The sequence below is a fragment of the Sus scrofa genome, chromosome 2, assembly GCF_000003025.6.
Source record: "Sus scrofa isolate TJ Tabasco breed Duroc chromosome 2, Sscrofa11.1, whole genome shotgun sequence".
Lineage (NCBI taxonomy): Eukaryota > Metazoa > Chordata > Mammalia > Artiodactyla > Suidae > Sus > Sus scrofa.
Window position 1 is genome coordinate 75,904,301 of NC_010444.4, and position 15,462 is coordinate 75,919,762.

Here is a 15,462-nt window from a genome sequence, read left to right on the forward strand (position 1 = left end):
AGGAGGATAGCAGGTGTCCTGTAGACCCTGTGTTTGCACAGTGCCAAAGGAGAAAAGCCAGCTGGACATTAAGTTCCTTTTTTTTTTTTTTTCCCGTTTTTGGCCGCATGCAGCATATGGAAGTTCCCTGGCCAGGGATGGGATGCAAGCCATGGCTACGACCTACGACATTTAACCCACTGCTCTGGGCCAGGGATTGCATCAGTGCCACCACAGAGACAACACTGGATTCTTAACCTGCTGCGCCACAGTGGGAACTCCTACATTAAGTTTTAAAGTTGAGCATCCAGATATCCTAGAATCCCTGGATATACAGTTCCCCTGTGGATGTACGCTTATCAGCAAGACATCTAAATGGCCATGCAGCAGCATGCAGAGCAGTGTTGGAAGAGTGCCCTTAGAGTAGGAACTCTGATGTCCACTGTCTTGTGACGATGGTTTCACAGGCGTGTACATAAGTCAATACTTATCAAACTGTATACTTGGAATATGAATATGTTTATTGTACCATGAAGGGTTGATTATACTTCAGTAAAGCTGCTCTGGGGTTCCCATTGTGGCTCAACAGTAACAAACATGTCTAGTATCCATGAGGATCTCAGTGGGTTAAGGATCCACCAAGGCCATGAGCTGTGGTGTAGGTTGCAGCTGGGGTTCAGATCAGGGGCTGCTGTGGCTGTAGCATAGGCTGGCAGCTGCAGCTCTAATTCCACCCTTTGCCTGGGAACTTATATGTGCCAAAAGTGTGCCCCCCCCAAAAAAAAACCCAAACACAGAAAAAAACCCAAACCTGTTCACATGGTTTTAGTTCCTATGTCCACGGTTATCTGTATGTCTTGAGCATCTTTTTCTATATTTATTCACCTCTTGTGCTTGCTCTGAGAATTGTCTGTTCAAATCCTTTCCCATTTTTGGATGTTTGCTCTCTATTAAGAGCTCAGTCTTAGAGTTCCTGTCGTGGCGCAGTGGTTAACAAATCCGACTAGGAACCATGAGGTTGCGGGTTCAATCCCTGGCGTTGCTCAGTGGATTGAGGATCTGGCATTGCCATGAGCTGTGGTGTAGGTCACAGACGCAGCTTGGATCCAGCTTTACTGTGGCTCTGGCGCAGGCCAGTGGCTACAGCTCCAATTAGACCCCTAGCCTGGGAACCTCTATATGCCGAGGAAGCAGCCCTAGAAAAGGCACAAAGACAAAAAAAAAAAAAATCTCAGTCTCATCTATCATCAACATTTCCTCCTGGCCTGTCACTTATCTTTTTAGCTCATTCATAGTCATTGACTATGGGAGATTTTTTTTTTCTTTTTTGGCTGTTCCCCTGCAAATGGAGTTCCTGGGCCAGAGCTGAGTCACATTGCTACCTACGCTGCAGCTGCAGCAAGATCAGCTGCCTTAACTCGCTGTGCCAGGCCAGGATCAAACCTGTGTCCTGACGCTGCAGATGCCACCGATCACATTGCACCACAGGGGGAACTCCACTAGGGGAGATTTTTGAAATAGTCAGTGCAATCCAATTTGTCAGTATTTGTTTTTGTATGGTACTCTGAAGATACCCGCTCTTACATAGGTCCTAGAGTCTAGGAAGCTTTCAAAAATACGTCTGGAATAAATAAAAGCCCAAAGCTAGGCAGCTTCTTCTCTGAGAAGTCTTATCCTCTAAAGAATTATGAATAAATACTGCATATTATTAATTCTCCTGTACCCTTAGATGAAAAAACTGTAGCCCACTGAATCCTCGGGACAGAGCCTCCTTGCCTGCCCGCTTACATCTCTCACAAGTGTCCTATCCTAATAAATCTATTTCTTCCCTAAAAAAATAATTCTCCTGTAGGAGGTTGTCAGCCTGTAGGGTGTCATCCTGCAGGCATTAACCTAGTGTGCTCTTATTTAAAACAATCTTTTGTTGTTGTTGTGAATTATGGAAAACAGAGTCAAGTCACTTTATGTCTAATAATAAAAATAGCTACCACATATTGTCTATAATGAAGCAAGTCCATGCAGGCAGAAAGTGGCATTAAAGGTTAAGAACTTATAGATGTCTCACACTTAACCTCTGCAAAGCCAAACTTAGTCTTTTGACACCTCCAACATTGGTGCCTCCTCCAGTCTTCTCTATTTTAGTGGACAACACCAGGATCCATCTAACTGCTCAAACTAGAAAACCAGAAATCATGCCCAACACATTCCACTTCTGCAGCCCACAGACAGACCAGTGCCAAATCCTGTCCATTCCTCTTCCAAGGTATTTCTCAAATTCATCCACTCCCCTCCACCTCTCCTGCCAATGCCCTCATTTAAATTAGCATTGGTTCTTGATTATTGCTTTTTTAACTGTCAGCCCACTTTTCAATTGGTAATTTTATTACCATTTTATACCAAAGGTTATCATTTCTCCTTTTTATATTTACTTTTATATTCAATTAAATATTTTTACAAGACAATTTTTTTGTCTTTTGCTTTTTTAGGGCTGCACCCGCAGCACATGGAAGTTCCCAGGCTAGGGGTCTAATTGGAGCTACAACTGCCAGCCTACACCACAGTCACGACAACACCAGATCCGAGCCGAGTCTGCAACCCACATCACAGTTCATGGCAATGCCAGATCCTTAACCCACTGAGTGAGGCCAGGGATTGAACCCGCAACTTCATGGCTCCTAGTTGGGTTCATTTCCACTGTGCCACAACGGGAACTCCTGAGACAATTTTTTTTTTACAGCCACACCTGTGGCATATGGGAGTTCCTGGGCTCGGGGTCAAATTGGAGCTGCAGCTGTCAATCTACGCCACAGCCAAGGCAACACCATATCCTTAACCCATCGAGTGAGGCCAGGGATCAATCCTGCATCCTCACAGACACTATGTCGGGTTCTTAACTCACTGAGCCACAATGGGAACTCCTATATTTTCTTTTACATTTGACTTAATATTTTTATTTTTATTTTTTTTTTGTCTTTTGTCTTTTTTGTTGTTGTTGTTGCTATTTCTTGGGCCGCTCCCACGGCATATGGAGGTTCCCAGGCTAGGGGTTGAATCGGAGCTGTAGCCACCGGCCTACGCCAGAGCCACAGCAATGCAGGATCCGAGCCGCGTCTGCAACCTACACCACAGCTCACGGCAACGCCGGATCGTTAACCCACTGAGCAAGGGCAGGGATCGAACCCGCAACCTCATGGTTCCTAGTCGGATTCGTTAACCACTGCGCCACGACGGGAACTCCGACTTAATATTTTTATGAGACAACTTTAGTAATACATCATAAGACGTTTCTTAATCATTTTTTAAAACTTTCTGGGAGTTACTCATGTGGCACAGCAGAAATGAATCCCACCAGGAACCATGAGGTTATATATGTTATCTTTTGCTGCCTAACAGATTACCACAAAACTCAGTGGCTCACAAGAGCAACATTTATTATCTCACAGTTTCTGTGGGTCAGGAATCCATGTTCACATAAATGAGTCCTCAGTTTCAGGGCCTCTCAAAGGCTACAATTAAAGTGTCCTGGGCCAGGGATTAGATCAGAGTCACTGTGGGAACACCGGATCTTTTCACCCAACTGCACCTGACCAGGGATGGAACCAGTGTCCTGGCGCTGCAGAGACGTTGTCGATTTGTTGCATGGCAGCGGGGATTCCCACCCAGCACTCTTGATAACCCTTACTAGGCTCTATTATTCCAGAGCGCTTGTGGCCTTCTGACATGACTTTATCACTTATTATGTTTATCAATTATTTCCTCTGTCTTCTCCTAGAATGTAAGATCCAAAAAAGGAGAGATTTTTTTGTTCTCTTGACAGATATTCTCCAAGGAAAGGCCTTGGCACATAGAAGGCAGAGAGGTTGAACGGATAAACCTGCTTCTTAAGCCCATAGGAAGGGCATCATCAGCGAGGATTCTCCGAGAGAAATAGTCTTCCTTAGCAAATCGTTTCCTGACAATGGCCAAGCCTAGATCTGAACGGTATTCAGCACCAGGGGCCCCTGGACAGCTCTGGAAACCAAACTACCGGAACCTTTCCTCTATGGTTGGAGTTTCCCGCCGGAGCCGCCCGGAGGCTGTACCCGCCGCTCAATGGGAGGAAACTACTTTCCCATGCCTGTGGGAGAGGTGGAGTCGCGGGGTGAATGGCAGTCACAGTAGCCAGTGGCTTGGAGAACTTGTCCCGCTGAGCTTGAGGGGACCAGTAGACAAAGGCGTGGGCGGGGCGTAGGCAGCGGCGCGCCGAGCTAGGGCTTGGCCGGGAGCGCGGCAGTGGGGTCAAACACCGCGCGGCGGTTGAGCGGCGGGCGGCTCAGACTGGCGGGTGAGGACTCGGCGAAGGTACGTGCGGGCTGGGTCGGGGCTGGGGGCCGGGCGGGGCATCCCGGGGCGGAGGAGGCTTTCTCGTCCGTTAGCCAAGGGCCCGCCGGGGCACCCGCCGTGGTTTCGCCTTTACCGGTGATATGTGTGATTTGCGTCGGGTTCTCCCAGCGGAGCGCGAGTTGTCCCCTCTTGGGCTAGGCTCCCGGTGCAGCGCGGAGCACACAGAAGGCGTTCATTACGTGCTGAATGAAAAGATGAATGAATGAGCCGATCACCTTTACCCAGCCCGATCAGCCCTCGGTTTGAGGGCGTCCAGGCCACTCCCCTCACCCCAGCGCCACAGACCGGGGGATCTGGACACTCACAGGTATTTGGCGCCTCCCCTTTCCCGTGGAGGTAGCAGCCCAGGGCGATTGTGGACATATAGGGATTTTAAATCATGTAGTTCCCTGTAGCACCAATAATGCCAGAAAATAATGCCAGGGGAGGGGGTGGGAGGTGGCATTTTAGCTGATGTGGGATCGCAGGCAGTGAGAACTGGGAGACTGGGGAGGAAGCCTAAAGGACAAGGGAGCAGGGTCCCTCCTACTAACAGTGATGTTTTCAGGTCTAGGGTGAGATCTGTACCACTTTGGCTCATTGAGTCTGGTAAAGAGGTCCACATGCTTCAGCTCATCCATTTGTTCAGCAAGCGGTTACTGAGCGTCTCTTCTGCACCAGGCCTTGCGGTTGGTACAAGGGATGCCATTTAGGGCAGGGGTCAGCCCACGGGTGGCCCTCCTGAGGGGTCCTGGAAGCAGTGACCTGGAAAACAAACATCATTGGAAGGTCAGGGAAGAGAAAGGGTCCAAGCCGAGAGAACAACTGGTGCACATGCCCTGAGGCAGGAATGTGCTTGGCACCTTTAGGGATCATAAAGACCAGTGAGGGGAGATGATGGTGGAGAGTCTTTGCCTCAGGGTAAAACTTTTGGATTTTATGTAAGAGCAGTGGGGCACAGAACATTCTGCAACAATGGAAATGTTCTCTGTGCTGTCCAGTATGGTAGCTGCTAGACACAGGTGACTCCTGATCATTTGAAATACAGGTAGCACACCTGAGGAGCTGAATTCTACATCTTATTTAAGTTTAACTCCCTAGCCATGTTGGACAGCCATGGAGAATTTTCTGCGGAAGGCAGTGATGTGTGTCAGACCTGGGATGGGGGTGAGATGCTGGGGGAGATGGGCTTGCTCCCTAGAGCTAGTTGTATAACCAGTCCAACAGCTGACGTGGTTGTTCCTGGCATTCACAGTGGCTAGGCTGAGGCATGAGCGCCCGGCTGTGTGGCTGGACCCCATAGCACCTCCTGGGACAGAGTGCACGCCCACACATGGTTTGGCCCTGCCGCGACCGGTGACCGGAGCAGTCCGGGCCGCCACCATGATGAAGTTGTTGGTGGCCAAAATCCTTTGCATGGTGGGCGTGTTCTTCTTCATGCTGCTTGGCTCCCTGCTCCCCGTAAAGATCATCGAGTCAGATTTTGAGAAGGCCCATCGCTCGAAAAAGATCCTCTCACTGTGCAACACCTTTGGAGGCGGGGTCTTTCTGGCCACATGCTTCAATGCTTTACTGCCCGCCGTGAGGGAAAAGGTAAGCAGCAGCCCTTGGCACCTTATGGTAGAGGGTCTCTATACTTTCCCTTTTTCCTTTCTTTTTAAATTGAGATATAGTTGATGTACAAGATTGTTTAAGTTAGAGGTGTACAACATGGTGATTCATGATTTTTCAAGGTTATATTCCTTGTGTAGTTATAAACTATTGGCGTAGTCCCCGTTCTGTACAATATATCCTTGTAGCTTATTTATTTTATGCATAATAGTTTGTACCTCTTAATCCCCTTCCCCTGTCTTGCTCCTCCCCTCTCTAGTGCTTTTCAGCCCTAACACCAAGCTTGGGGGCCTTGACACTGTAAGGGTGCTGGGAAGTAGAAAATGAACTTGCTGTGTGATCACACATTGGTTGCTTCTCCCCTCTGGGTCTTATCTGGTAAACAGGGGGTTTGCCCTAGACCTGAGATTCCCAGCTGATAGGCTCATCAGTCAATACTTGATTAGACTGCCTGCCCTGGTCAGCATGCACTTCACCCTGAAAGTAGCGACTGGGGCCTCTCTACAACTCCTGTATCAGTTAGCTACTGCTGCCTAACAGGTGATAACAGACCTAGCATCTTAAAACAACACATGTTTATTTCCACGTGGTGTCTCTGGATTGGGATTCTGGACACCACTTGTCTGGTTCCCTGCTCCTGGCTCTCATGTGGCAGCAGTCAAGGTATCCACTGGGCTGTGGTTTCATCTCAGAATCCGACTGGGGATGGATCAGTTTCTGAGCTCACGTGGATGTAAAGCAGGCTCAGTTCCTTCCTGGCTGTCAGACTGAGGGCCTAGTTTCTCCCTGGCTGTTGGCTGGGAGCCAGCCTCAATCCCTGGGCACACAGGCCTCCCCGCCATGCTGTTTGCTTTATCTATAAGCCCATCTCCCTCCTGGACTCCTGGCTGCTAAGCTTGAGTTCCTCTTTACACAGTTCAGTGAACTCATAAAGATGGCATCAATAAAGATAAGATCTGAGTCCTCTCTGATGCTCTTGCACATGTCCCCCCGCCCCCAGTTTCTGCATTCCTGTAGTATCACCCCTCAGGCCTGGACTGTGGGAATGACCTTGCCCCTTCCTATTCCCTTTCAGTGTGCTCAAGGCCCTCTCAGTCCTCCCAAACCATTCCCTCGTCCTGCCCCTCCTCCCAGGCTTCCCATGCCTCCTGGCCACCTGCCAGCCTTAGCCAGAGCGCCTGTCTCTTGGTCCATTGTGGCTGCCATTCACCATTCCTGCTGGTCAGGTTTCGGTGAATTAAAATAAAACGCAGTTCAACATGCCAGTCCTCAGCCTCACCAGCCACATTTCAAGTCCTCATGGGCCACGCATGGCTAGTGGCTTCTGTATCAGCACAGATAGAGAACATTCCTGTCATCTGGAAAGTTCTATTGGACAGTCCTGGCTCAGGGGATCTGAGGAGCATGGCTGAATGTGCTGCCAAGCCTTGCATTTATTCCCAGCCACTGACCAGGGTGGTCAGAGGCCAGAACCAGCCTCTCTGGGTAGGAGGCAGACCCTGGGCAGGCGTCAGGGCCAAATCCTGGTTGATATCACGGTCTGGACGCCAGAAGTCTGAGACCAGGGTATTGGCAGGGCTGGGGCCTCTTGGGGTTGTGAGGAGGCTCTGTCCCGCATCTCTCCTGGCTTGTGGGGTATCGCCAGCAGTCCTTGCCGTCCCTTGCCTTGAGTGAGCATCACCCATCTCGGTCTCCATTGTCACTCAGCCCCTCCTTTTCTGTCTCATAAGATTTCTGTCTCATAAGATTCTGGCTGTCATTGGATTAAGGACCCATCCTTACTCAGGATCATGTCATCTCCAGATCCTTATCTCATGTCCAGGCTTCCTGGGATGGCCATAACAAAAGTCTCGAGACCAAGGCTTAAACAACAGACGTTTATCCTCTCCTGGTGCCGGAGGCTGCAAGTGCCAGACCAGGATGCTGACAGGGCTGGGGCCTCCTGAGGTCTCTCTCCCTGCCTTGCAGACTGCTACCTCTGGCTGCCTCTTCACGTGATGGTCCCCAGTGTTTCTTCCTCTTCTTTTTTTTTTCTTTTCTTTTTTTTTTTTTTTGCCATTTCTAGGGCCACTCCCACAGCACATGGAGGTTCCCAGGCTAGGGGTCGAATCGGAGCTATAGCCGCCGGCCTACGCCAGAGCCACAGCAACGCGGGATCCAAGCCGTGTCTGCGACCTACACCACAGCTCAGGGCAACGCCAGATCCTTAACCCACTGAGCAAGGCCAAGGATCGAACCGGAGTCCTCATAGATACTAGTCAGGTTTGTTAACTGTTGCGCCACGACAGGAACTCCTCTTCCTCTTCTTATAAAGCAACCAGTCCTAGAGTTCCTGTTGTGTCACAGCGGGTTAAAAGCCCAACTAGTATCCATGGGAATGCAGGTTCGATCCCTGGTCTTGCTCAGTGAGTTAAGGATCTGGTATTGCTGTGAGCTGTGGTGTAGGTCTCAGATGCAGCTTGGATCTGGCATTGCTGGTATGGAAACTTCCATATGCTGTAGGTATGGGCCTTTAAAAAAAAAAAGAGAGAGAGAGGGGAAATTTTTTTTTGGTCGAGGGGACACAGTTCAGCCCATTGCACCTCAGTTAAGTCTGCAAAGACCCTTCCAAATGAGGTCACATTCTAAGTTTCCTGGTTGACACATCTTATAGGGGTCACAGTGCAGCCCACTATACTGTGTTAAAATTTGGAAAGGCCTATTCCCCTTCTAATAAAGTTCTTTTTTTTTAATCCATCCAAGATGAGCCACTGGCCCTTCCCCCCTTTTTAAACCTGTATGAATTGGCTGTTTCTGCTAATGGAACAGTGACATCTGATGAACCATGTTGTGAGGGCAGTGGGGTTCCAGACTGCCTGCCTCTGAACCTCTCCGTCCCTCTCCCCCTCTTACACTCTTTGCTCCAGCTCCAGAAAGTCCTGAGTCTCGGGCACATCAGCACCGACTACCCCTTGGCTGAGACTATTGTGCTGATGGGCTTCTTCATGACTGTGTTCCTGGAGCAGCTGGTCCTGACCTTCCGCAAGGAGAGGCCGGCCTTCATCGACCTGGAGACGTTCAACGCCAGCTCAGATGCCGGCAGTGACTCGGAGTATGAGAGCCCCTTCATGGGTGGCCCGCGGGGCCACACGCTCTATGGGGAGCCCCATGGGCACAGCCATGGGCTGAGCGTCCAGGAGCTGTCGCGCTCCAGCCCAATGCGGCTCCTCAGCCTGGTGTTTGCCCTGTCAGCCCACTCTGTCTTTGAGGGCCTGGCCCTGGGCCTGCAGGAGGAGGGGGAGAAGGTGGTGAGCCTGTTTGTGGGTGTGGCCATCCATGAGACGCTGGTGGCTGTGGCCCTGGGCATCAGCATGGCCAGGAGCTCCATGGCCCTGAGGGATGCGGCCAAGCTGGCCATTCCCGTGAGCGCCATGATCCCCCTGGGCATCAGCCTGGGCCTGGGCATTGAGCGCGCCCGGGGAGTGCCAGGCAGCGTGGCTTCTGTGCTGCTGCAGGGCCTGGCGGGTGGCACATTCCTCTTTGTCACCTTCTTTGAGATCCTGGCTAAGGAACTGGAGGAGAAGAGTGACCGGCTGCTCAAGGTCCTCTTCCTGGTGCTGGGCTATGCCGTCCTGGCCGGCATGGTCTTCCTCAAATGGTGACCACCCTGCACCCGTCATGGTTGCCCTACCCCCACTGGACCTGAGTCCCACCAGACACAGGCCGTGGACCCGCCCTGCCAACCCCAGGGGACAAGCTTGGGCCCAGGCTTCGCCTGCGCACAGAGGGGCTGACAGAGACCACGCTGAGCCCCAGATCTTACACCCTGAACCATGGGGCACCACTACTCCTTTTTCAGATACTTCACTTAAAAAGTGTTTACCAAAGCTGTGTGGCCATGTCGTCCTCGGGCATAGGGATCTGGTGACTCATAGGGGCTGCAGAGACGGGCGTCCAGGTGGGGTCAGGCCCAGGCCCTCCCCACCCCAAATACGCCCCCGACTGTGGACCAGGATGGGAGCAGCCAGCTGAGCTGCTGTTGAAAACCCCCAGGCCTTTGTCCTCCTTCCCTTGGCTCCAGTGCCAACACCATGGCCATCCTCAGCCTCCCTCAAGCCCTGCAGAATGTGACTGGTGTGGACCCAGAGTTCGCAGGGGGTCCAAACACTGGTCACATGCAGCCCTGAACAGTTTCTGAAAGAGTTCCTTCTCGAGGAGGCTCAGATCCACAGGAGACTGTAATTCCTGTCATTCAAGGCTATGCTTCTGGGGGGAAAGGGGTCCCAAGGACCTTGGAACCACCTCTAATTCTGTGCTTTCTGGTGGGAGCCCCTCCATGGGGGCTGGGGCACTGGGCTGGGCTGAGCTTCTTGGTTCCTTAAGGCAAAGGGGGCCCAGAGCCAAGAGTTTGTGGGCAGGTCGGAGGCGGCTTGGCTGTTGGTTCTTGGCCCTGCGTGCCCAGGTCTCCAGGGCAGGGTGGACCCCTGCAGGCCAGGGTCAGGGGTCATATGACTCAACTCCCCACACCAGACTCAGATGAAGCAAGAACACAGGAGACTGAGCCCTATGGGGCTGGTGCAAACCCTTGGTGCCACTCTGCTCTATGGCAACAGACCTCTGTTAGCGTAGTTGTAGCAACCAGTGTTTGGTCCCAGGGATGAGCTGAGCGCCCTTCCTGGGGGACTTCGCTGTGTCTGTCTGGAAGCCTGGAGGTGGGGCCTTGGCTTTCCCAGTTCTCTCCCTTCCTGCCCCCTCACTCAGCCACTTGGCCATGGGGCCCAAGGGCCTTCCTTGAATCTGGTTTCCTTCCTGTCTCAGTGCTGCCTGCAGCCCAGAGCCACATCAGGAAGACTGCTGCCATAGTGGGGCTGGTTAAGCTCCCCATGAGGGCAGGCCTCCCCGTGCTGTCGCCTGGGCTCAGCAGGGCCTCTAGCCCATCACCCCAGCCCCAGGGTGGTTCCAGGTGCAGCTAATTGCTTGTCCGAGGGGACACCCCAGGCGCTGGCCTGCTGCCTCCAGCTCGGCTACACAAACGCAAAAGCGTACAACCTTGGCCCCTGTCACAGCCTCCTTCAATGTTGTTATGAGAACCTTCAGTTCCAATTTCTTGGTCTCCCATCCACTGCTTGGAAGTACTGGGCCGATTTCTAGGAACTTCTGTCTGACTTTTACAAGGACCCACCTCTGAATCCCCTGTGGCCTGACCCTGTTCCCACACTGGGAAAGGGACCCTGTGGGTGTGGGAACATCATCTCCACTTTGTCTTAAACCCAGCGGTGTTGGCATCCACCTGCCCCCACTTTGCTCGCCTTGGTCCTGGTGGGCAGAATGCTCTGGAGCCACCAGATTCCAGAGCTGCCTTCAGCTAGTGGTGTGGCCCATGGGGTGGGGCTGGGTGGAGTCCCTCACTCCCTACCCCTTCCCCCATCACCTGAAGCACACACAGCAGTGTCCCCACCCGCCCCCATCATCCCCACTCTAAGCCAGCTTGCAGGCCACCTCACCATTGAGGAAGGGGGACCTCAGTGTCCCTCCTCACCCCTCAAACACTGCCACCCGGGTTCCCAGTCCCCTTGGATCCCCAGCATGCCTGCACCTGCCAGCCTCTGTTGGCTAGGCTCTGGCCTCACTCTAGGGTCCCGTGAGCCCCCCAAGAATGCCCTTGCTGTCTGCTGTGACCAGAGGAGAAAGGGTCAGCTCTGGCATCTGCTTCCTTAGGCCACAGGGGTGACAGTGTCACGTGGCAGTGTTTTTTTTTTTTTTCTTTTTTTTTAGGGCCGCACCTGTGGCATATGAAAGTTCCCAGACTAGGGGAGGAATCAGAGTTGTAGCCACCAGCCTATGCCACAGCCACAGCAACACAGGATCTGAGCTACGTCTGTGACCTGCACCACAGCTCATGGCAGTGCTGGGTCCTTAACCCACTGAGCGAGGCCAGGAATTGAACCCACGTCCTTATGTATACTAGTCTGGTTCTTAACCTGCGGAACCACAATAGGACCTCCCATGTGGCAGGTTTTGATCGGTTTTCCCCAGTTAGGGCGAGTCAGTGTCTCCACATTGAGGTAAGAAGAGTGGTCATCCCATCTGATGGAGGCCAGCCTCCCTCCTGAGTTCCCCACCACCCACCCATGGTGGCCAGCTCAGTGGCTCCATCCTCCACCCCCCACTCTGACATGAGAGGAATCATGTGGTGACAGGAGCTCTGGCTAAAGGAGACTGCAGGTGGCTCACTGCCTGGGGCTCTGGACCAGTCTGCACACAGATGTAGCCACCCCGTCACTTGCTCCACAAGGCTCCTCTTGGCCCCGAGCAGGCAGGCTCCTGGTGGCACAATTATGGGGTCCCCACGGGGCAGGGCACCATTCAGAGCCCTGCAAGTGGAAGGGTTGAGCGGGGACTAGGTTCCAATCCTCAGTGGAATCTGTTGGAGTGTCACCCTCCACTAGGAAGCCTCCGGCCCAGCCTGTCACCCTCCATAGTCTGCTCTGATTGGAGTGGAATCAGGGCTCACCATGCAGGCAACAGCTGGATAGAGTCAACTGGGTTCCCCTCCTTGATCTGGAGACAAAAGAAAAGAAAATTAGGAGGCGGCACCTAGGCCTCTCAAGTTGAATCAACAGTAATAACAGTGTGTCTTGGCTTCTGTTGTCTGCTGTTTGCGTTTCTGGTGAAGTTATTAGCTGGGAGGTGGGAGGGGAGTGCCGGTTCCCAGCCCGTCTGCACCTTGTGGGCCCCAAGAAGGCACCAGATGGGACGGTGTGGCCCTGCACCTGGCCCCTCAGGAACCACCCTGAGCACCAGCTCTGGACTCTCAGCCCTGCAGGAAGAGGCCATGCATCTCACCTGCCCCAGCCCCTGTCTGCCCTGAGCTGCCTTTGTAGACTCTGGGATGACCAGCAATCAACCCATCTTATCTTCCCCGAGCCACCTGCAGGAGGCACTAGGCTGGGACTCCCAAGGGCGGGGGGGGGGGGGGGTTGATGCAAGGCATGGGGTTAGTTCTGGAAAGACCCTAGACCTCTTCTCCAGGCTGTCAGCCTGCTGAGGCCAGATGGGGTTGGAAAAGAAAGACCCTCTCTGCCCTCCACCACTGCCCAGGCCTCTGCACCTCCCAGGGCAGAACAGCTGACCTGGCCAAGTTGTTCTCACTGAGGGCTGAAGCGATGGCTGTGTGCCCAGCCCAGCAGAAGAGAGCTGGGTGGGCAGGCGGGCCATTCAGAGCCCTGTCTCCTCAGTGTCTGAGTGACTCATGGCTGAGGTGCCACATGTAGAGCCCATTCACAGCCCTCTCCCCCCAGGGACCGGCTGGGCCTCCCTGTTTTTTCTGTTTTTTGCTTTTTAAGGCTGTACCTGCAGCATATGGAAGTTCCCAGGCTAGGAGTCATATCAGAGCTATCTACACCACAGCCACAGCAACACAGGATTGCAGCAGTATCTGCAACCTACATCACAGCTCATGGCAACACTGTATCCTTAACTCACTGAGTGAGGCCAGGGATTGAACCTGCATCTTCATGGATGCTAGTTGGGTTTGTTACCACTAAGCCACAGCAGGAACTCCTGGGCCTCCCTCAGAGCAATTTCAGGTCCTGCCATTCAGGTGGGCAAGTTGGCCCCTAGAACAGGGTCCCCCTACCTCGTCACTGTGGACATTTGAGCCATCCTGTGCATACTAGGATGTGAGCAGCATTGCTGACAGGAGAGAGGGCTGGAATTTTGCCTTTCTTCCAAGCTGTGCAAAGAGCCTAAGGTCTTCTGTGCCTGTCACAGTCCTTTCCTCTAACTGATCAAAGCTGCCCTGACTCTCAGTTAAAGGACCCAAGTGTTGCCCGGCTTTATCCTGCTGGTGGGGAAGTCGTCGGTGACTCTGCTCCTCAGAGGTGGCAGAACCCCTCAGGGGCCAGGCAGGCAGCTTCAGTGAAGGACAAGCATCTTCCACCATGGGCTGGGCTCCAGCCCCCACAGGTGCTGGCAGGCAGAACTTGGGCTCGATATGCCAGCCTGTTCACTTTTCAAGGCAATTGTGTTTTGACACAGGATCTTCTTATTTTTTAATGGTTTTGTTGTTTTGTTTGTTTGTTTTGCTTTTTAGGGTCGCACCAATGGCACATGGAGGTTCGCAGGCTAGGGGTCTAATCGGAGCTACCAGCTGCCAGCCTATACCACAGCCACAGCAACGCAGGATCTGAGCCTTGTCTGCAACCTACACCACAGCTCAAGACAATGCTGGATTCTTAACCCACTGGGCGAGGCCAAGGATCAAACCCGTGTCCTCATGGATCCTAGTCGGGTGTCTTAACACCTGAGCCATGACGAGAACTCCCCTTATTTTTTAATGTTGACACCAAAGTTAAAAACAAAAAATCCTCTGTGGGCCAAACTGCATCTGTGAAAGGCCGTGGTGCTCAGCCTCAGCTTCGTCCACATAATTGCATTAACCCTAGGAGCACAGAAGGAGTAGAGCATGTGAGCCAGCTGGCTGCCTTCCTGCATGGTGGGCCTGGGGGAAGTCCCTTGGGCTGCAAGGCCAGGTGAGGGGCTGGGGCTTGCCAGGTGAATGGCTGTCCCTTTGTGTTTGAGAGGACTTCTGCAGATCAGGAATGGCAAAGGCCAGGTGTGGGTTCCCAGACCAGGTCCCCAGACCGCCAGGGACATCAGGAAGCTTGGGTTGCGGCTTCGGAGCCTGATGAACACGAGCTCCAGCCCCAGCCTAGCCTTTTTCCAGCTGGGCTGCCTACGGCGAGCAGATTCCCTTCTCTGAGCTGACAATTCCCAACACACACCCATGTGTTCAGGAGGGCTAGGGCTCTCCCAGGTGACCATGGGGACATTGGTACTGCCGTCCTAGTTTGGGGTGCTCAGGTGGGGCTTGGGCCCCGTGCCCAAGGAGATCAAGAAGGAGACTCAGGTCTGTCCTCCCCTGGCTCATGAGGCGGAGAGCCTGGCCTGGGAGCTATAAATAGCAGCCACAGCGTGGAACTGCTGCCTGTGCCCACGCTCCTGCGCATGAGTCAGCCTCCCCCTGCCTGGGCTGGAGCCCGAGGAGTCAGAGGCCGGCCAGAGGCCTGAAGCCCAGCCCAGCACCGCCAGTCACTCAGAAATTGGAGGCAGGCAGGCAGGTAGTCAGAGCGGGAAGAAGTGGGACTGTCGCCTCTGAGCACCTGTGCGCCTGGGCAGGCCCATGAGGGTAGACATCATGCCCATCATGCCCAATCACTCCCAGCAGCCCTGAGAGGGGAGGGAGTGAGGAGCTTCATTCACAGATGGGGAGGCTGAGGCTCAAAGGAACCCTAAGCTGGGACGTGGTGATCCAGACCAGAGGGTGGGATTTGTCTGCCCCCAGGGGCTGAGAGCCTTGGAGATCGTGGGGAGGGAGCCATGCCACCCCCCTGGGGCATCTAGGACAGGGCAGATAGGAGGTGTGCCCAGGAACTGCTCCAAGCAGCCGAGGCTGGATGGGGAAATGGAGGGGAGCACAGAGACGGTCAGGAGGAACTTGAATGCCAGGCTGAGAAGCTGGACCTTGAC

At 53.3% G+C, this 15,462-nt stretch overlaps 1 protein-coding gene across 6 annotated transcripts; it reads left to right on the forward strand.

Annotated features, from left to right (window-relative positions):
- Positions 4,151 to 12,577, forward strand: SLC39A3 (solute carrier family 39 member 3). 6 transcript variants are annotated; one of them, XM_005652816.3, is made up of 5 exons: positions 4,152 to 4,320; positions 4,471 to 4,669; positions 4,910 to 5,030; positions 5,597 to 5,934; positions 8,859 to 12,577. In XM_005652816.3, exons 4-5 carry the CDS (start codon positions 5,725 to 5,727, stop codon positions 9,591 to 9,593), a joined length of 945 nt encoding a protein of 314 aa, XP_005652873.1. In that variant the 5' UTR covers positions 4,152 to 4,320; positions 4,471 to 4,669; positions 4,910 to 5,030; positions 5,597 to 5,724; the 3' UTR covers positions 9,594 to 12,577. The 6 variants fall into 6 exon arrangements, with proteins under 6 accessions (XP_003123074.1, XP_005652875.1, XP_005652873.1 ...); XM_005652815.3 differs by having other exon boundaries at positions 4,501 to 4,669; XM_003123026.4 differs by lacking the exon at positions 4,910 to 5,030 and having other exon boundaries at positions 4,151 to 4,320; positions 4,501 to 4,669.